Source organism: Alosa pseudoharengus, unplaced genomic scaffold (genome assembly GCF_046254945.1).
Source record: "Alosa pseudoharengus isolate Yale_2024_CS ecotype anadromous, Long Island Sound unplaced genomic scaffold, YU_APseudo_1.1 YU_APseudo_1.1_scf_12, whole genome shotgun sequence".
NCBI classification, from domain to species: domain Eukaryota; kingdom Metazoa; phylum Chordata; class Actinopteri; order Clupeiformes; family Clupeidae; genus Alosa; species Alosa pseudoharengus.
In genome coordinates this window covers 5,409,002-5,427,686 of record NW_027468587.1, presented here as the reverse complement: position 1 = coordinate 5,427,686, position 18,685 = coordinate 5,409,002, and the positions used below count along the sequence as shown (strand labels likewise).

Sequence of the window (18,685 nt, the reverse complement as noted above, 5' to 3'; positions counted from 1 at the left end):
TTGGAAACCATTATCTATACTATTACCATCACATGACCTGCTCCAACAATTCTACTACAGTGATCCATGTTGTATTTCACCTCCAGAGAAAATCTCCAATGTGACAGCAGAAGCCGATCAGAATGAGCTGGTGGAGTTCAACAATTCTGTCACTCTCACATGCTCCGCCTCTGGCACCTTGCCCTCATTTCGATGGTTTAACAGGAGTACTATTGTCACAGGAAGTGACAGAGTTCTGCTAGACGAGAGGAACCTCACTATATTGAATGTGACTAGATATGATGATGGACCATTCAAGTGTGAAGTATCGAATGGTGTCAGTAAACAAATGAGCTCTGATGTCAATCTGACAATTATCTGTAAGTGCAGAATTCATCGAAACATGTATTAAATGTACTTGTTACATAACTTATTCATAGATATTTTTTTCTTATGCACAAATGATTGTTGCCAAACACACTTTGCTTTTCACTGAGAGTTTTCTTATTATTAATTAGAAATCGGCTGGTTTCAGTTTGAAGAAACTAGGAAAGGCCAACACTCAGGGCTGGATGTATATACAGCTGAACTACAAGCAGAGTTCAATGGAGTTAACCGATCGCGACATTAAAAAGAATCAACGTTTAGCAATCTTACATGATAATAAGATGTCAAGCATTATAGTTTGATAGTTTCAAGATAGAAAATAAATTGTGTGTGTTTGTGCATGCTGTAATGTGGTTAGAAGAAATGATTGGAATCAGCTAAAATCGGTACCGGCAGGTCAAACACTATGAAAAATCAGAAATCCGAATCAGTCCAGAAAATTGCAATCGGTGCATCTCTATTATTAATGCTATGTATGGATTACATTTCAAGATAATGCAGACATTATGCAGACAACCCACAGGAAAGCAACATTCGGAATGAAATCTGGCCTGTTTCGCTGTCATCACCAGAGCCATCAAAGCACTATAGGTTGTGACATAATAAATCCCGAGAGTTAATTATTACACAACTACCACAGCAACAGAGTTAAAGTTCTCTGTAAAGCTATTAAGAACACACATAAGCCTATAATCAAAGGAAATAAGATTTTACTATTGGAGCAAAGAACCCTCCCAGAGAACTAAGTATGTTGGCAACTCTACATTTCATCATCATTTTGGTATGGTATCTATATTTAATGTGCCTTTATAATTACAGATGGCCCAGATAGTTCTGTAGTTTCAGTGACACCTGAAGCCTCGATCCACAGTGCAGGCTCTGACATCACCCTGTCCTGCTCCTCTGAGTCCAACCCGACCCAGTTCCATTGGGCACTTAATGGATCCCTGCTGGCCAGAGAAGGACCAGAACTACGACTGGAGAACGTTCAGGACAGTGAGAGTGGAGCCTACAGCTGCTGGGCATATAATAGTAAAACCCAGAGGTATAAAGCATCATCACCAACAAACATCACTGTGATAGGTAAGGAAAAGTCATTCAAGTGACATATTTTTTTTTTTACGAAGAGACAAGGAGAGCTTGAATTGATGATAAATATCACATCTGTCCATTTCACCTCCAGTCAATCTCAGTCTTGCTCATGTCAGTCAAACCTGGGTCTGTATTCACAAAGCATTTTCTCGTATTTGGCGCATGTGTCCAAAGATAGCCTGGAAGCCAGCCCGAATTAAATTTTACATTAATTGGGACAGACTACTTGAGGTCATGCACGAGTTTGCACACATTCCCAAACCAGCGACTACAAAGCCAGCCTGGCCACCGTTGTTCAGGTTCTTTGACCCTGGAACTATTTCTTCTCTCATGGCTATCTATCCTCATCAGGGCCTCCTGGAGGGCATCATCCCTTATCTTCTGTGCAGTGAGAAACTCTTGCACCAGCTCGGTCAATTTTGTGTCTGGAACAGTGGGTTTTGTCTGGGGTGATGAGACACCAGCTCCCTTTGAGGTCTTCGGTTTGGCTCCCTGTAGCTCGTAGTCCTGTAGTGGTACTCTCTCCTCTGCTTGATCCAGCTCCCTGTAGCTCGTAGTCCTGTAGTGGTACTCTCTCCTCTGCTTGATCCAGCTCCCTGTAGCTCGTAGTCCTGTAGTGGTACTCTCTCCCTGTAGCTCGTAGTCCTGTAGTGGTACTCTCTCCCTGTAGCTCGTAGTCCTGTAGTGGTACTCTCTCCTCTGATTGATCTAGCTCTGCATCAGACTGCGCTGTTTCCAAAGCATCTTCCCACAGCTCACCGGATGCAACTTGGTTGGCTGTCAATTTTAGGGCGGCTTTTTTCTTTTGGGACGAACCAATGGCGGATTATGAACTTTCGGGTCCCCAGGCCCAGATATATTAAGGGCCCCCCACTTATTGTCATATATGTGGGAGGGGGGGTTTGGGGGTCCTCCCCCAGAACATTTTTATTTTTTTGATGTGATTTCCTGTATTCTGGTGCATTTTGGGGATGGCCAATATTAAATTCAATCAGATTCATAGCCTACATCCTGATTTGTTGATATTGAGGCAATTATTCCATGCAAAGGCTTGGGCTTCAGGGCCCCCTGACCCCTTGGGCCCCTGGGCCTGGGCCCGGTAGGCCCGTGCAGTAATCCATCCCTGGGACGAACACAGTTTTTTTCTGGCCAGCCATCCCACTGCTGCCACCAAATGTCACGTAGGTTCTTTTGTGTGATTTGAGAAGATGACCGGCCAGAAGTAGAACTTTAGTGGTGATGGTTTTATTGGGTCCGGATTCCCAAATTGACAGCATTTTTTACTTTTTAAAAGTAAAATAAAACTTTAAAGACAGAACTTAGACTTAGAAAAAATGCTGCAGGTTGCTATTACAGTTGACTCACTTACAGGCTCAACAATCTGGCAACACAGTATGTATCAGGTCACGACATTTGTGCAAAGGACCCCCGAAACATGTCTTTAGACCTCCTGAAATGATACATCACGGAAGAAAAAATGAGATACAAGAGGAGGGATTCGGAACAGGCTCAGACGGATGGGAAGTCGCTTCCCCCTCCTAACAGTAACGGCACCATCAGTGCAGTACCGCTGCACCATCGAAAGCATCCTCACCAACTGTGTCACAGTATGGTATGGCAACTGCTCTACCTCTGACCGTGGGGTCATCCCTATGTTCCCCGGGTCCTATGTTCCCCGGGTCCTATGTTCCCCGCTCGGGGTTAGGGTTAGGGTTAGGATTATGGTTAGGGTTTTAAAAAAGGGTCCTATGTTCCCCGGTCCCATACAAAGTGGGGAACATAGGACCCGGGGAACATAGGTACGCTCCCCTGACCGGAAAGCACTGCAGAGGGTGGTGAAAACTGCCCCAACAAATCACTGGTTCCTCACTCCCCTCCACTGAGGCCATCAAGGGCAAGCAATGCTTATGTAAGGCGCACAGCATCATTAAAAAGACTGTTTTCATTCCAACCACAGACTTTTCACCCCACTCCCCTCCGGGAAGTGTTACAGCCAGGTCTCTCCGCACCCGTGGCAGCAGGTAGCAGAGGAAGCTTCTTCCCTCAGCACAGGATCAGACAAACAATCGCCATTAGCTATGTTACGACCCGGCTATAAGTTGCAACATAAAGAGGGCGCTGGGACAACAGAGATAACTTTAACCAATAAAGTATTTATTTAAAAGTAACCAAAAGCAATAAATATCCATTACTAAAAGATGTCTAGGGGAATGCAAAAGCATGTATGCAAGTGTGTTCATGTGGGTGCGTGTGTGTGCCAAAGAAAGTATGATGTTCCAAGATAGAAAGAAGGTGCCAGTGGGAGAGAGATAACCCAAAGGTGCCTGCAACAGAATGTGCCTAACAGAAAAGTACCCCCCAAATCAAGAGAGAGAACACCCCCCTAAATACCCACACCTTGATCAGGTGTCTGTGATTAGCTAATTGGGCAAGCTAGGCCTTCATTGCCCATGCAATGGCCATGCCAGTCCTGGTGGGGGCACAGGGGTTGTAATAGCTAATACTAATTTATTAAGGTACGGTTTGCGGTCCTTGGGTGACAGTGACAGGTCATACCTTGACAGTTCAACATGCAGGTCTATTAGCTACTCCATTATTCTCACCCCATACTGTTCGCATACCCAAACTAAGCTCTGGATGTTTACAAAAATGGAAGGGGTCTAGACAACCAGCTCAATTTTCAATGACAACCAGCTCAGCACTATATTTACAAAAAAGGAAGACAGTGCCTTGCTCTTGTCAGGAAACTTTAACACCAGCCAGCACACAATGTCCATGATCTACAAATCACTGATCGAAAGTATGCTGACATTCAACATCATGTCCTGGTATGGAAACCTCTCAGTCAAACCAAATGGTTCTTCCAAATGGCCTAACCACTTATAGAAATGCATCACTACTTGGTTAGCACTATAATTTCATACCTTTATGAAATATTTGTTAAACTACCATGCTAAGTAGATAGAACACTATCAAGGGCATGTATTGTACCTAAAAAGCACACTGCATAGTGATCTTAAATGGAAATCAACATAATGGTGGTTGTGGATGATTTTAAAGTCTTCCTTAGTTAATCCAAATATACCATTTAAATATTGGTGTGTTTGTTGCCCTGTGTTAGTCCCTAAAAAGGTGAAGATGGTGAGAGTCAAGGTCCAGGCCGAGTCCGGGGTTAACATGGAGGACCCTGCTGTGCAGGCGGCCATCTTAGAGAAGGTGGGTCAAAAACAGCAACAAACAAAAAACAAACAAAAAAACATAACTCCTGTTGTGTTGACACCATCACTCTGGTTGTACCATTTACAAAAGCTGTTAACAACCCAGTTACAGTTTATACAATGATTTATGAGTGTACAAACAAAAAGGATGTTTCTTGTAGATAATGCAGCAATAAGTCTTCATTCATGTAAAAAGCTGTAAAGAATGATGAAATGACTGGAGTTTTGTTCTTCAGATTGGACAAAGACTGTGGAAGACGGGGAAGCCAGCAGGCACCAAACTGACATGGATAAAGCAACAAAATGAAAAGATCTTCCAAAAAATAAATGAGAAAGCAGGAAGGGAGAAGAAGAGGGCAAAGAGAAATGAGTTTTAGACACTCTTTTTTTCATAGAGGGCAATTCCATGGAAAATTATGTTTTTTTTAACATCCATAACGCCAATAAAAGGTGATGGTATGGTATGATGTAAATGATTACATAGCATTTGCTATTTTTAGCTGAAGAATGTACATGAGAAAAAATGCACAAAAAATGAATGCTATCATTCACATCATACAAATGCCAAGGCATTTCACTGGCATTATGGATGTGACAAAAAGTCCATTGTCCATGGAATTGCCCTAGAGATGTAAAAACGGTACTCTGCTGTTTTGTCTGTCCTGTCCGTACTCCGACAAAAACACAGGAACAGTCATTTACTATTCATATTTATTTAAATCTATACTTATTGTTTTCATGACAAAGACATAATTTTGAGGACATTTGCAGAAGTTAATTGTCACAGATATCTAATTTGTTCTGTGTTTTATGATGGTATATTCTAATTTCAACTTCTTTGTCACCTTGACAGAGGGTTTTATGGTGGTGATTTAGGACTGCTAAGCTTAAGTACAGCTCAACACATTTGCATGCTGAGGAATAGCACCTGGGCTTGATGCAGGGATATTCCATCCCTGCATCAAGCCCAGGTGCTATTCCTCAGCATGCAAATGTGTTGTTTTATGTAAACAAGCCCAGTTGTATCTTGTTAAGTCCTGCAGCAGTACTGCACCTACATACAATTACTGTATGATTAGATTACTATAATCTTACATAGGCTATAGAATAAAAAAAAAAAGATAAGTGTATTTGTGCAATTGTAATTATGCAATCTCTCATACAATTACTATTAAATGTTGATTTCCAGTGACTTGTGTAAAATGTGGTGCTTGTATCACAATTTTATTGATTTTTCACTGACTCACCCATTAGCCAAATTCATTTTATTGTGTCATTGTTGTATTTATTCAGTCAGAAGGACACACCATCAATCAGATACGTGTGTATATATACTTATATATATTTAAAGGGCTTGTAGTGTATAATATACTTATATATATCATGCCGGTTTATGCTTTACAACATTAGGAAGATCAGACTTTATCTGACACAAGATTCCACACAACTTCTTGTTCAGACCATGGTCATCTCTAAGCTGGACTATTGTAATTCACTATTAGCTGGCTTACCCGCTTGTGTAACAAGATCATTACAGCTGATTCAAAATGCTGGAGCACCCCTGGTCTTCAATTAGCCAAAGAGGACACATGTAACTCCTCTCCTAGTTACTCTCCATTGGCTCCCTATAGTAGCCAGAATTAAATTTAAATCTCTCACTTTGGCCTATAGGACACTAACTAGATCTGCTCCTAGTTATTTTAATTCAATAATCAAGCCTTACATCCCCAACCGCCCACTGCGGTCTTCTGGTGAGCGTATGTTGTGTCGACCAGTCATGAAAACTGGGTCTAATTCCAGACTCTTTTCTTCAGTGGTTCCATGTTGGTGGAATGAACTGCCCAGTGCTCTCCGTTCCTGTGGTAGTTTTGGGTCGTTTAAGAGGGGTCTAAAGACATTCCTATTCAACATATACTTAGTTGTTTAAGCGCTTATGTGTTATGGTTTATATAATGTTGTTTTATTTTAATTGGGCTGTTAATTAATTTGACATTATTGTTTATTATTGATATTCTCCTTAATGTAGTCTTAGCATGTTATTGTTTTTATATTATTGATTGAATTGACATTATTGTTTTATTATTGCCTTTCCCCTTTTTTACATTGCTTTTTTATTAGGCTATTGATTGAATTGATATTATTGTGTACTACAACTATTCTCCTTACTATATTTGACCTACATTTTAATCTGTTCCCTGTTCATTTTTAAATATTATTATGTTGTTTTGTATTTATATGTCGCTTTGGACAAAGGCGTCTGCTAAATCCATAACCATAACCATAACCATATATAAGGGCTTGTTGCTTGTGACACATGGTCATTACTTGTTCATTGATAGTTACACCCCTGCTGCTATTTGAAGCGTGTATGCCTGCTATGCCTCATAAGCTAGTTTCACCTTCTAGTTCTTAAGTATAAGTATATATACTCTTTTGAGTCCCGTGAAGGAAATTACGTGAATTAGTGAAACACACTCAGCACACACAAATCCCGGCGCAGTGAGCTGCCTGCAACAACAGTGAGGGGTTAGGTGCCTTGCTCAAGGGCACTTCAGCCGTGGCCTACTGGTCGGGGATCGAACCGGCAACCCTCCGGTTACAAGTCCGAAGCGCTAACCAGTAGGCCACGGCTGCCCAATAATATAATATAGACAGTCATGTAGCCTACTATAGCGTTTCAGGTTACAGATGAGATTACAGATACAGGATTTTACCTGAAGAGACACAGGATCATGCAGCAGAAAGACATTTGCAATTTACATTTACATTTATGCATTTAGCAGATGCTTTTTAACCAAAGCGAGTAACATATGTCAATTAGGCCTATATTGAGCCATAGACCTTTGAAGTTCGCCTACAAAAAAAAAAAAAGCTGCCATTTTTGCCCATAAAAGGAGATTCGGGTGTTAATTGAAGCTAACTACGTAGGGCAAGTTGCAAGTAAGCTCTGGGGTAGCAAAGATCAAAGTGTGCCATCTTCACATACCGATTTTCAGTATGTGAAGATGGCACACTCAATCACTTCCACTGCACCCCAGATTTGTATAATTCTACTGGAGTGGCACTTAAAGGATAAGCCTAGCTGAGCATGTTTTTACATTCAATAAGTGTATATCTAACACCTGTGTTGTACATAAAGACGTAAAGACTGTGACATAAGGGTCCGGTGCTCCTTTGTTTGTTCCCCATGTGCTTTGTGTTTACCTGCCTGTCACCTGTCTTTTTCTCCGCCCCATCTCCTTATTTGGTCTGTGCTTCCTGTCTTGTTAGTTTTCCCTCCGTTTCTGTTTCCACACCTGTTCCCCGTTATTGTCTTGTTGGTCTCGTCCAGTCCTCTTTCTGTTAATTAGTCTGTTAGTTTAATATTGGTTTCCACCTGTCTCTTGTTTTACCTTGATCATTGTCCACCTGTGCCCTGTTACCCATGTGTATGTAAACCCTCTGTCTCCTCTCCGTCTTTGTTGGTTATTAGTCTTATTGTGATGTTGTTTTGTGGTTTGCTGTAGTGTGCCTTCGTATTAAAGATTCCTGTTTTCATTAAGTGTGCCTCGATCTCAACTTGCCCTGCGCCTCGGTCCAGCTCTCCACACTGCAACCGTGGCACATACATAAAGAAATAAAGTGAAATGACTCACACAAAGACACCATAAATGCAACCGTGGCACATACATAAAGAAATAAAGTGAAATGACTCACACAAAGACACCATAAATGCAAATGGCAAATAAATTATCGTTTGGTCATGATGAGAGAGATGTGGTGAAGGAACTGAGCAAAATAAACAAGTCATGAATGCAAATCTCAAACAAATGTTAATGACTTCCTCTATTTGTTTCAAGCGCGGATGGTCTGGTTTTTGATACCCCTCTGCCAGCTGGCTCATGACCTTTTTAATTTGAATATGCCTCACACAGTGACACATTCAGAAAACAAAATACAAAATAAATTTGACTTATTGACTTACTTCAATTTCAAATCTATCTATCTATCTATCTACATGTATGTCTATGAGTTACTGCAGGATGGGCCTCTGGATGGAGAAGTAGGAGAGAGTGTGGAGTTCACCCTCACCGTTCACCCTCCATCTGCACCACCTACAGCAATCAGCTGGACTTCTCCCAGCAATAGAGAGATCTTCTGTAAGTCTTTGTTGCCACTTTGAGATATTCACACAGTATCATCTTCGTGCTGCCTTTAGGCTTGTGTTCATGCCAAAATGAGTTACTGCAGGATGGGCCTCTGGATGGAGCAGTAGGAGGAAGTGTGGAGTTCACCCTCATCAACCCTCCATCTGCACCACCGGCAAGAATCACCTGGGCTCATAAAGGATTTCAATTATTTTCTTTCTTTGTGATAGGCTTATGAGGTGATAAATATGACATTCCTGTGGACAAAAGCACGGTTAAGAGCCTGGGCAAACTATTACCAGTGTCCACTCTCTCTTTAATTTTGAAGATAATTGACAGTAGGCCTATGTTTGCACTAAGCCGTCTATATGTGTGAATAGGGAAGATAAAAAATAAACTTAGCTTTGCCTAAACTTTGAATATGAAATATTATGTTTTTTAAACTGTGATTAGTGAAAACACTATTTGTATTTCCATCCCATTAAATTACACATATTTTGCCATTTCTCTCAAATGATATTTTCTTTAACTTTTAGCATTACAGTAATCTCCAAAGTATATACAAATTGGCATTAGATTGATCAAGTTTAGCCTTTTGGTTACCTTGTTATTATTTGAACATTTCCCAGTGTATAAAAAAGATTAGATGCATCTATACCTATATAAGGGCACCTACAATGACCTTGGTAACACATCAGTGAAAGGACTGGGGCACTCCATTTAAGTTAATATAATTAATATAAGGAGGTGTATGGGGTGGCATATTAATACATAAGCCAAGAGCAAATATAAGCAGTAGTGTGCTACTCTATGATGTAGAGACAATATTTTATGTGCTGTCACATGAGCAAAACATGTCATAGTTTTCTTTAACCTTTCAGCGACTGCCGAATATGTGAACCACTTCTTCGCTGAGACACTTAGTGCTTCTGACAACAGCAGGCATTCGCCCCAGAGTGTGCCGTCTTACAGCAATTAACCATTATCTATGTCACGATTTACAGCTTTATTCATCTTATTCAGCAATTAACCATTATCTATGTCACGATTTACAGCTTTATTCATCTTATTCAGCAATTAACCATTATCTATGTCACGATTTACAGCTTTATTCATCTTATTCAGCAATTAACCATTATCTATGTCACGATTTACAGCTTTATTCATCTTATTCAGCAATTAACCATTATCTATGTCACGATTTACAGCTTTATTCATCTTATTCAGCAATTAACCATTATCTATGTCACGATTTACAGCTTTATTCATCTTATTCAGCAATTAACCATTATCTATGTCACGATTTACAGCTTTATTCATCTTATTCAGCAATTAACCATTATCTATGTCACGATTTACAGCTTTATTCATCTTATTCAGCAATTAACCATTATCTATGTCACGATTTACAGCTTTATTCATCTTTCTTCTTTGCAGTTGCTGCTGTGTGTGGGTGTCTCGCGTCCGTTCACAGTGACCTGTAACCTGCCACCCCCCTTGCTGTGGGTAGTGGCTAGCCCATGCCGAGGCGAAGACAGGCCAGGCCAGTTCAGAGGAGGAGAGCATCGACCCTGACGGACTACACCCCTCAGCTCTCTCCGTTCAGACCACCACCCACCACGTCGATAATGTCCACCAAAGCACTGGACACTCTGTGCTCCCCCTGTGTTCCACCCTGTCCCATGGCTAGTCCCACAGTATTATAAAGCCTGCACCAAGAACTCTGTTGCTTTCACAGGCTCCTTTACTGCAGACAATATAAAGCTTGAAATTGATAAATGCAAAAATACATATTTAGACATATTTACATCCAATTATTTAAGTTAAATTGTACTAATATGTTGTTGATGACAAGTAAATGCTGAAACATGGTCTTTGGTGTTCTGTAAGGAAATGTGTTATCATGTTTTCATACAGTCTAATGGTATTCAGACATTAACATTTATTTGGAATGCTCAACTGAAGATTCAGTTCCTCCTAAACAAAGGAACAGCCCATTCCGTTACACCCAAATTACAGTTTTTTTCAGTCGCGTTGGTACATTTCTCGAATCATCCTCAACATTTGCAAAACAGTAAGTAAGTGTCAAAGAACATGTCAGTGCCATCAGAATTACAAGTCTTTGTGTCATTGTGTACGGATAAGACAGTCAAATTGCTTAGTCATGTTCTCAACAGTGTACTCTGGAGGGATGTTCTGATGTAATCTATATGGCTAAAGTTTTGTTGACAATTATTGTAAATTGTAGGTTACACCTTAGTGTACTAGGTTGGAGTACACTAAGGTGTTGGATTGCAAGAGACTGGACAAGATTCACATTTACGCTTTTACTGTTTGTACTGTCATTTGTTCACAGACCATAGCATTGCTATACAGAAAGGAAAAGACAGCACTGCACTGCATAGCACAAAGAAAAAAAAAGTAGAAATGTGACCATAGGACAATCTCCTTAAGGAAAACTGTGCATGCAGTGCTGTAGGAATTACAGTGCAGTCGTATCATCTTGCTTGACATAATTATGACAACTTGTTCAACCATTTTGCATGTAAAGACTGTTATGAACTAATGCCTAAATGTTGTGGGGGGTGAGACTATTCAACAGAGACCCATTATAATACATTTTGATCAACATGACATAAGCAAATGATAATGTAGGAAACAGCAGATAATTGTACATAATCATATGCATGGATGTACCAAAGCATTTGCAACTTGTTCAAAGAAATGAGTAACTGCTTTTTTGATGTGCACAAGTGACACAATGATGTGAAGATTGAACAGGTACTTTTGAGAATTTCAATTCTGATCTGAGAAATGTACCAAAGCAACTGAGGAAAAAACTGTAATAGATGTGAAAAAGATGTGGCCCTGCCACTCTAGGATTTGCTCTCATCCAGTAACCCAGTTCCACATTATTTACTTATCAGTTTCCTCATGGCATTTACTACATTCCCTGATAAGGAAATACATGACTGTATATGAGGGCATTGGTTACTTATTTATCCAGGCCTGACTGTACCTTACTGAGTCCTGTATAAGGAGGCATGCCACATGGCATACATAACACTGCAATAGCCGTTATCAACATTACGCAGTATAATTTTAGTGGCATTGAAAAGCCTGTTATCTGTGAGGTTGTTTGTCTAGCATGGTAGGCCCGATGGAAAAATGTGAAAACATGGATTTATTGCTGATGAGAGTGTGCCATCTACAGGAAGTTTGTTATATCTGCTTTACTGTAAGTATTTTTTGACTGTAAGTCATTTTTGCTTGATTATTTTTCACCAACGGTGTTTGCAGGATTGACCTACAGTATATTGTAGTAATACAACACTGTCACGTGGTGGCCAAAAGCAGTTATTACAACTGATGTAGAAAACACTGGTTGTGCTGGTATTGTAAGCCATAGTTGGTACACTGAATAACATTCCTGTGTTCTGTGATCTGAAACCCAGTACACAGCACTTGCATTGGGATAACTAAACAAACTTGTGATGTTTTGTCTTGCTTCATGTGACTTCATCACATCCTGTTATGATATGCCTGGTGTAAACTTGTTCAACAGCTCTGTTCAGTATAGGACAGGAAATACCCTGTCATTATTGTGTAATAATTTAGTTTAAATGAAGCCTACCAAATATCAGGTATACAGAGATGATGTTGCAATTTGAGATTTTGACTGTTATTTCCTCTATGGCATCATGAGTTGACTCATGACAATTGTGCAATTCCTGTTACATGCAATTATGCTCACTCTCACTCATATATAATAAAATAAGCACTTGTATTTTATCTGAACACCACCTCAACTACCTGAACTATCCACTGAGGATGAAAAGTGTCCAGTTTGAGTGTCCAGTGTCTTTTTGACCTTTTGACTGTTATGAGTGAGTGCACCATCCCGGTTCTTGCAGCGCACCTCATGCCATAATCATCAGTGTAAAAGTGGGGCCTACTGGTTAGCGCTTCGGACTTGTAACCGGAGGGTTGCCAGTTTGAACCCCAACCAGTAGGCACGCCTGAAGTGCCCTTGAGCAAGGCACCTAACCCCTCACTGCTCCCCGAGTGCCGCTGTTGTTGCAGGCAGCTCACTGCGCTGGGATTAGTGTGTGCTTCACCTCACTGTGTGTTAACTGTGTGCCGAGTGTGTTTCACTAATTCACGGATTGGGATAAATGCAGGGACCAAATTTCCATCACAGGATCAAAAGAGTACAGTATATATACTTATACTATACTATTCACTCATATTAGGTAGTGAAACAGAGTGCAAGTCTGACGAATAGAGCTCAATCATTGTGTTTTGATAGGATGGTGCTGATCCAGTGGTTATAAATCCAGTGGTTATAAGGCTGTAAGAGTGTTGGATTTCATTTGAATTCTGGACACTTTAACAAGCCAATGAAGAGAGGCCAGTATAGAGTATAGAGGAGTCATTTGTATCCTCTTTGAAATATGGACAACCAAACGCGGGGCAGCATACACTTAAAACAAAATGAAGGCTTTGCTCTGAACCAGTGACCCAGTTTGACTTATCACACTTGACTTTTACTACACTCCCGTCTCCCGCGCACATGCATGAACAGAATAAGGACATACTGTACATGACTGTGAAGTATCACATTGGTTACTTAGTAATTCCGGCCTCACTAGACTTAGTTAAAGAAAAAATGTTGTGTCCATCACATTGCAACAAGTGTCTGCCCTGACAGATTAGCATCACAATATAAGTATAGACAGTGACAGGTGAAGTGATCAAATAATATATCATAGTTGGTCTTCCATAGCAGCTTTTAGAACAACTTATCACTGACTTATTTGATGAGATTGTGTCACCTAAGACTGCAACAGGACTATATCTGTTTAATTGATAATAATATTGATTATCAGATATTTTTGGCTGAAGTAAGGAAAGGCTTTTTTTTAAATATTGTCAGATCCCTGGTTGGTTTTAAGATTATTTACAGATTAATGGATTTATAGTTATGGATTGATTTAGCGGGTTTGCTTATTTGTTAACACTGAGGCTGAACAAAATATAAACGAGCAAGGTTTGATAAGGTTTGCATTCCACTTTAATGTCTTGAGAAAACTTTAATGTCCCTAGAGGAATGTAATGTTACAGCAGAGACATACAGTCACTTTAAAAGCACAATAAACACAGAGAAACAACAGGAAGGGAACATACAGGCACTTTAAAAGCACACTAAACACATAGAAACAACAGTAAGGGAAGACCCACATCACATCACCCACATCATCCTCCCGGGTGCTAAAACCTGCTACACAACATCTGAAATATGATGTAAACTTGCCATGCCTTGTCTTGCTTGGACTTACCTTGACAATTATTGTGGTAAGCATCCGGAAGACTATTGTGTAAACCTGTAAGACAACTATGACAGGAAATACCTTTTCATTATTGTGTAATGATTTAGTATAAATCCCCAAATGTAAACAGGTGATTGATAATCACAGAGATCTCAGCTGCTGTCAGAGAGGGAAGATGATGCTCCATGCTACTCTGGCTATTGCCCTACTAACAGGTAAAGATAAGTGGATATGTTTTGACAGTATGGCTTTCTGTCTTTGACAGGCATGTTAATAGTTTTTTTTTTCAACAAAACAGTCATGAAAACAGTTGTTTGTCATCTAGTGTGAGCTTGTTGAGAGATACATAACAGACATGAAGTGTATGATGTGACTGTGTTGAGAGATTCTATTCACAGTTCAAGCCAATTGGACTATTTTAGCCAAACATACCTTACCAGTCCAGCAGTCAGTCTTCATAACCACTGATAGGCCTTCAGCTCAATGCCTGATGATGACTGTGGCATAACAATGCTATGCTGGCAAAATTGTGACATGACAGATAGGTGGGCAGACCCAGTCCAGCGCACTCCTGGGTTGCTTTAAATAGTTTTCAAACATCTATTTCTAATGCTTAATACACAGCAGCGTAGGAAATAAAACATATAGTATTGAGTGACACTCTGTGACAGTAACATATGATCTGATGCTGGGATTTTGGCTTTGTTAATTTTTGCATGATTTTGTTCTCAGTCACAGTCAATCAGAATTCTCAAAACTGCTTGTTCAAATTCCATATCATCTTATCACTTGTGTGCACATCATTAAAACAGTTTCTCTTTCTTCTTGAACAAATAGCAATGATTTAGTACATCCATGCAACTGATGTACAATGCAATGTAATGTGCAAATGTTTTTTTTTTACATTTTGAATTCTTAATGTCATATACCACTATACTGGTTCCATGCCTCGTTGATGTTAATGATTTTAATGATGTTAATGATAATTGGCAGGGTAAAATGTATTTCTGTTTCTTCCTTTCCAGCTGGTTTCTCTGAAACTCTGAGTGTTAACTATTTTGGGTGTTAATTATTTAAGGACTTAAAGAATTAATTATGGACTCAGGCCCTATTGGTCTTTAGTTTATGTAAAGCACATCGAGTGACCTCTGTGTATGAAATGCGCTAAAAATTAAACTTGACTTGACTTGTCTTGACATGAAATGGGCTAATTGTCACTTCAATGAAAATGAGCAAAGATACTATGCGGGCAGCCAGGTTAACTTGATTGTGCAATTCCTTTCGAATGCAGCAATGCAGAAATATACGCACACAATGTTGTCATTGCCCAGCTATGTGTGTGTGTGTGTGTGTGTGTGTGTCTGTGTGTGTGTGTGTGTGTGTGTGTGTGTGTGTGTGTGTGTGTGTGTGTGTGTGTGTGTGTGTGTGCGTACAGTACAGTATAACATTCAATTGTATCTGTCCTGTATCTGAGTGTAATTTTCTTTCATTCATTGTTTTTCACAGGTCTGAGTTCAGGTCAACAGCGGTCATTCTTACTTGATGGCTCCACCAAGAGACCTGTTGGGGACACCATGCAATTCTTCATAGTCAACCCCCCATCCCCTCCCTATACAGAGATCAGCTGGAGTTTTCAAGGGAGCCCTGTTATCACCCACCTAGAGGGCAGTGACACCTTTGGGTCTAACTACTCTGGCCGTGTCCAGCTCGACGGCCTGACTGGCTCTCTGAAGCTGCACAATCTAACTCTGCAGGACTCTGGGGAGTACATAGTCACCATCAAGATGTCAGGAGGCACAGAGTTTAGTGGGAAAATGAACCTGACGGTCCTGAGTAAGTGGTTAAGACTGCATGGTTTAACACTCAGTTAGACTCAGCCTCTTTACATTTAGTTTATATTATACTGTTTGTAATTAATATTCAGAAAAAGAAGCTGCTCTGTCTTGATTTATTTACATATCCACACCACACCTGATGGACTCAAACTACAGCTGCTGTGAATATGATTATGTTTTGCAGTGCCTAGAGGTTACCATCAAAAACATAGCCTGATACATAGAACATAGAAACAACTGCCTGTCAACGTGCCTAGGGGTTACCATCAAAAACATAGCCTGAAAAAAGCAACACATATCCCAATAATATTTGAATGACTGAATAAAAATCCTAAGGCTATTTATCCTGCACACTGTAAAAGTTGTTTGGGATTGCTTGTTAAGGGCTTACATCTCGTGACAGTGTGTCTTCCGCTGTACTTTAGATGCGCCTTTTGCTATAGACCAGGTTTTTCTTGGTCAGTGGCGTAATGATTTTTGGAGGGTGTAAGATAGCAATTTTTGGATTAAGCGCCAGTCCACACTTTCTGCCACACCACCTGGGCTCAAGGCTTAATAAAAGTGAAGTGCAGGGCGGAACATTTGAGTGTAAGATAGGAATAAGCTTTGTGCCGCGTTTTTGATCGTTAAAATAGAACCCATGCATTTTATCTCAACTACCTCAACAATCTTGCCAATGTGAACTCACATTTTTTTGTTGTTTGTTTGCATATTCATTTTATACCAGATCCTGTCTCTGTCTCAATTGTGGCCAATGAGACGGAGCCGATTGAGTTCCACAGCACCGTGAGAGTCACCTGCACTGGCTCTGGCTCCTTCTTCACCGTGACATTGTTTGGCGAAACAGGCAATATGTCAAGCACCTACGAAGGCCTCATTGGGAAAGTGAAGATCACCGCATACAAGGAGGCAAGGCGTGGCATGAGGCCTTTTGTATGTGAGGCCTCCAATGATGTGACTGGGATGGTTGCTAGGCTGCCTGTCAACGTACTCTGTGAGTCTAAGACTGTATGCTATTCTGTTTAATGTAAAGTTGGCAAATGAACATGTGAGGGGAAAATAATTGTTGAAATGAGTGAATGAACATAATGCGTCTATGATGCAGCAAGAGCCTTTCTTCTTACAGATGGACCTGATGAGGCGGTCATGGTGGCTACACCAAAGGGCCCGTCCTATCGTCCTGGCTCGGACATCACCCTGTCCTGCTCCTCTGAGTCCTACCCTGCTGCCCAGTTCCAGTGGGCACTGAATGGAACCCTGCTGGGCAGAGAAGGACCAGAACTACGACTGGAGAACGTTCAGGACAGTGAGAGTGGAGCCTACAGCTGCTGGGCATACAATAGTAAAACCGGGAGAAAAATGCAGTCAAACACACTTCATATTACAGTCTCAGTGTCAGGTAGGAATATGTAATAGTGATCCTAAAAGTAGGAGAGGTGGTTTTTTTTTTTTTTTTGACCGGAGGTCAGATTTGAACCTGGGTCTCTGTGGGCACATGTACCCATATATGGTATGAGCGCTGTAGCCAGTTGCACCACAGTGCCCTCTGTAAGAGAAGTTTTTAATGTCCACAGAATATAATAAAATTAGACAAACAAAACTATAGTTGGACTATTTGAAATGACAAACTGAGTGCTCATCTGTAAAGGACATCTCTTGTCTTGTCTTGTGTTGCCAGGCTTGAGTGGAGGAGCCATTGCTGGTATAGTGATTGGATCGTTGCTAGCGGTAGCTGCCTTGATTGTCATCGTACTTGTTCTGCTGGGCTTCAGGTTCAGACCCGTGAAGGGTTGCTACAGGTACTGTATATTCACTGAATTACCAAATCATAGGCAGACCATTTACACTGCTTCCATCATTATCCATTCATTCAGATAATGCTGCTGATCCTGTTAAATATGTTTTGTGTTCAACAGAAGGACTTCTACAGGGGACTGATACACTGTGAAGAGACAATGCAGTGCTTTCTGCACTGTATTTTACAATGTTTCTGAAAAGACGGTCAACGAAAGGGTTTTAAGTTAAGTTCATTTTTACTTTTTACAGTATGTCTCAATGTGTAAATGAATGGCATTGTACTGATTGTTATCTGTTTCATGTTATGTAGGCCTGATAATGGTGTGTATATGACATACAGTACTTTGGAGTGTGTACAAGGCAAGGCTATGTAGTGACAGTTATTGCTAACAGAGTTGAGGTTGGTATCCTACAGTATGTATTGTAACGATTTGATGCAACACACACAGTTGTCCAATCAAAGGTTTAATGTGGAAGCGGGTTTCAGCCAAACACATAGACACCATCACATAGGAAACACAAGGGAAGTCAATAAAACAAGCACAATACACAAACAGGGTAGTCACATACAATACACCGGGTAAAACACATGATGTACAACCTAAAGACTACACAAGCTAACACATACATGACAAGGCAAACGCAATTACACTCACTAAAACCGACATTACACAAACCAGCATTCATACACATTGCATTCTGGGAGGCTAGCACTCAGTCCGGAAGACACCGACGTTACAGTTTTTATTTACATTTGTAATTTATCTTGGAAATAGGCAGCTACAGTTCAGATGTGCATTTAATGTATTGTCTACAAGAGACAATGAAACTGAAACATGCACAAACATGTTTACATGTTCAATAAATCCCACTGATTGCTACACATTAAAGTTATAATAGGAAACATGTTCTGATGTTGG

The 18,685-nt window shown here is 40.4% G+C and overlaps 1 protein-coding gene across 1 annotated transcript in view; it reads left to right on the top strand.

Moving 5' to 3' along the window:
• Window positions 1-18,673, top strand: part of LOC143118582 (uncharacterized) — a 51,977-nt gene extending 33,304 nt beyond the window's left edge. Inside the window, exons 12-22 of the mRNA XM_076279612.1 lie at window positions 87-359; window positions 1,186-1,468; window positions 1,810-1,940; window positions 4,580-4,674; window positions 10,314-10,488; window positions 14,244-14,348; window positions 15,640-15,966; window positions 16,696-16,962; window positions 17,095-17,367; window positions 17,647-17,767; window positions 17,885-18,673. Of these exons, the coding sequence (XP_076135727.1) occupies window positions 87-359; window positions 1,186-1,468; window positions 1,810-1,940; window positions 4,580-4,674; window positions 10,314-10,488; window positions 14,244-14,348; window positions 15,640-15,966; window positions 16,696-16,962; window positions 17,095-17,367; window positions 17,647-17,767; window positions 17,885-17,906 (2,072 nt within the window). The 3' untranslated portion in view covers window positions 17,907-18,673. The remainder of the gene's footprint in view (window positions 1-86; window positions 360-1,185; window positions 1,469-1,809; window positions 1,941-4,579; window positions 4,675-10,313; window positions 10,489-14,243; window positions 14,349-15,639; window positions 15,967-16,695; window positions 16,963-17,094; window positions 17,368-17,646; window positions 17,768-17,884) is intronic.
• Window positions 18,674-18,685: the final 12 nt, after the last annotated feature.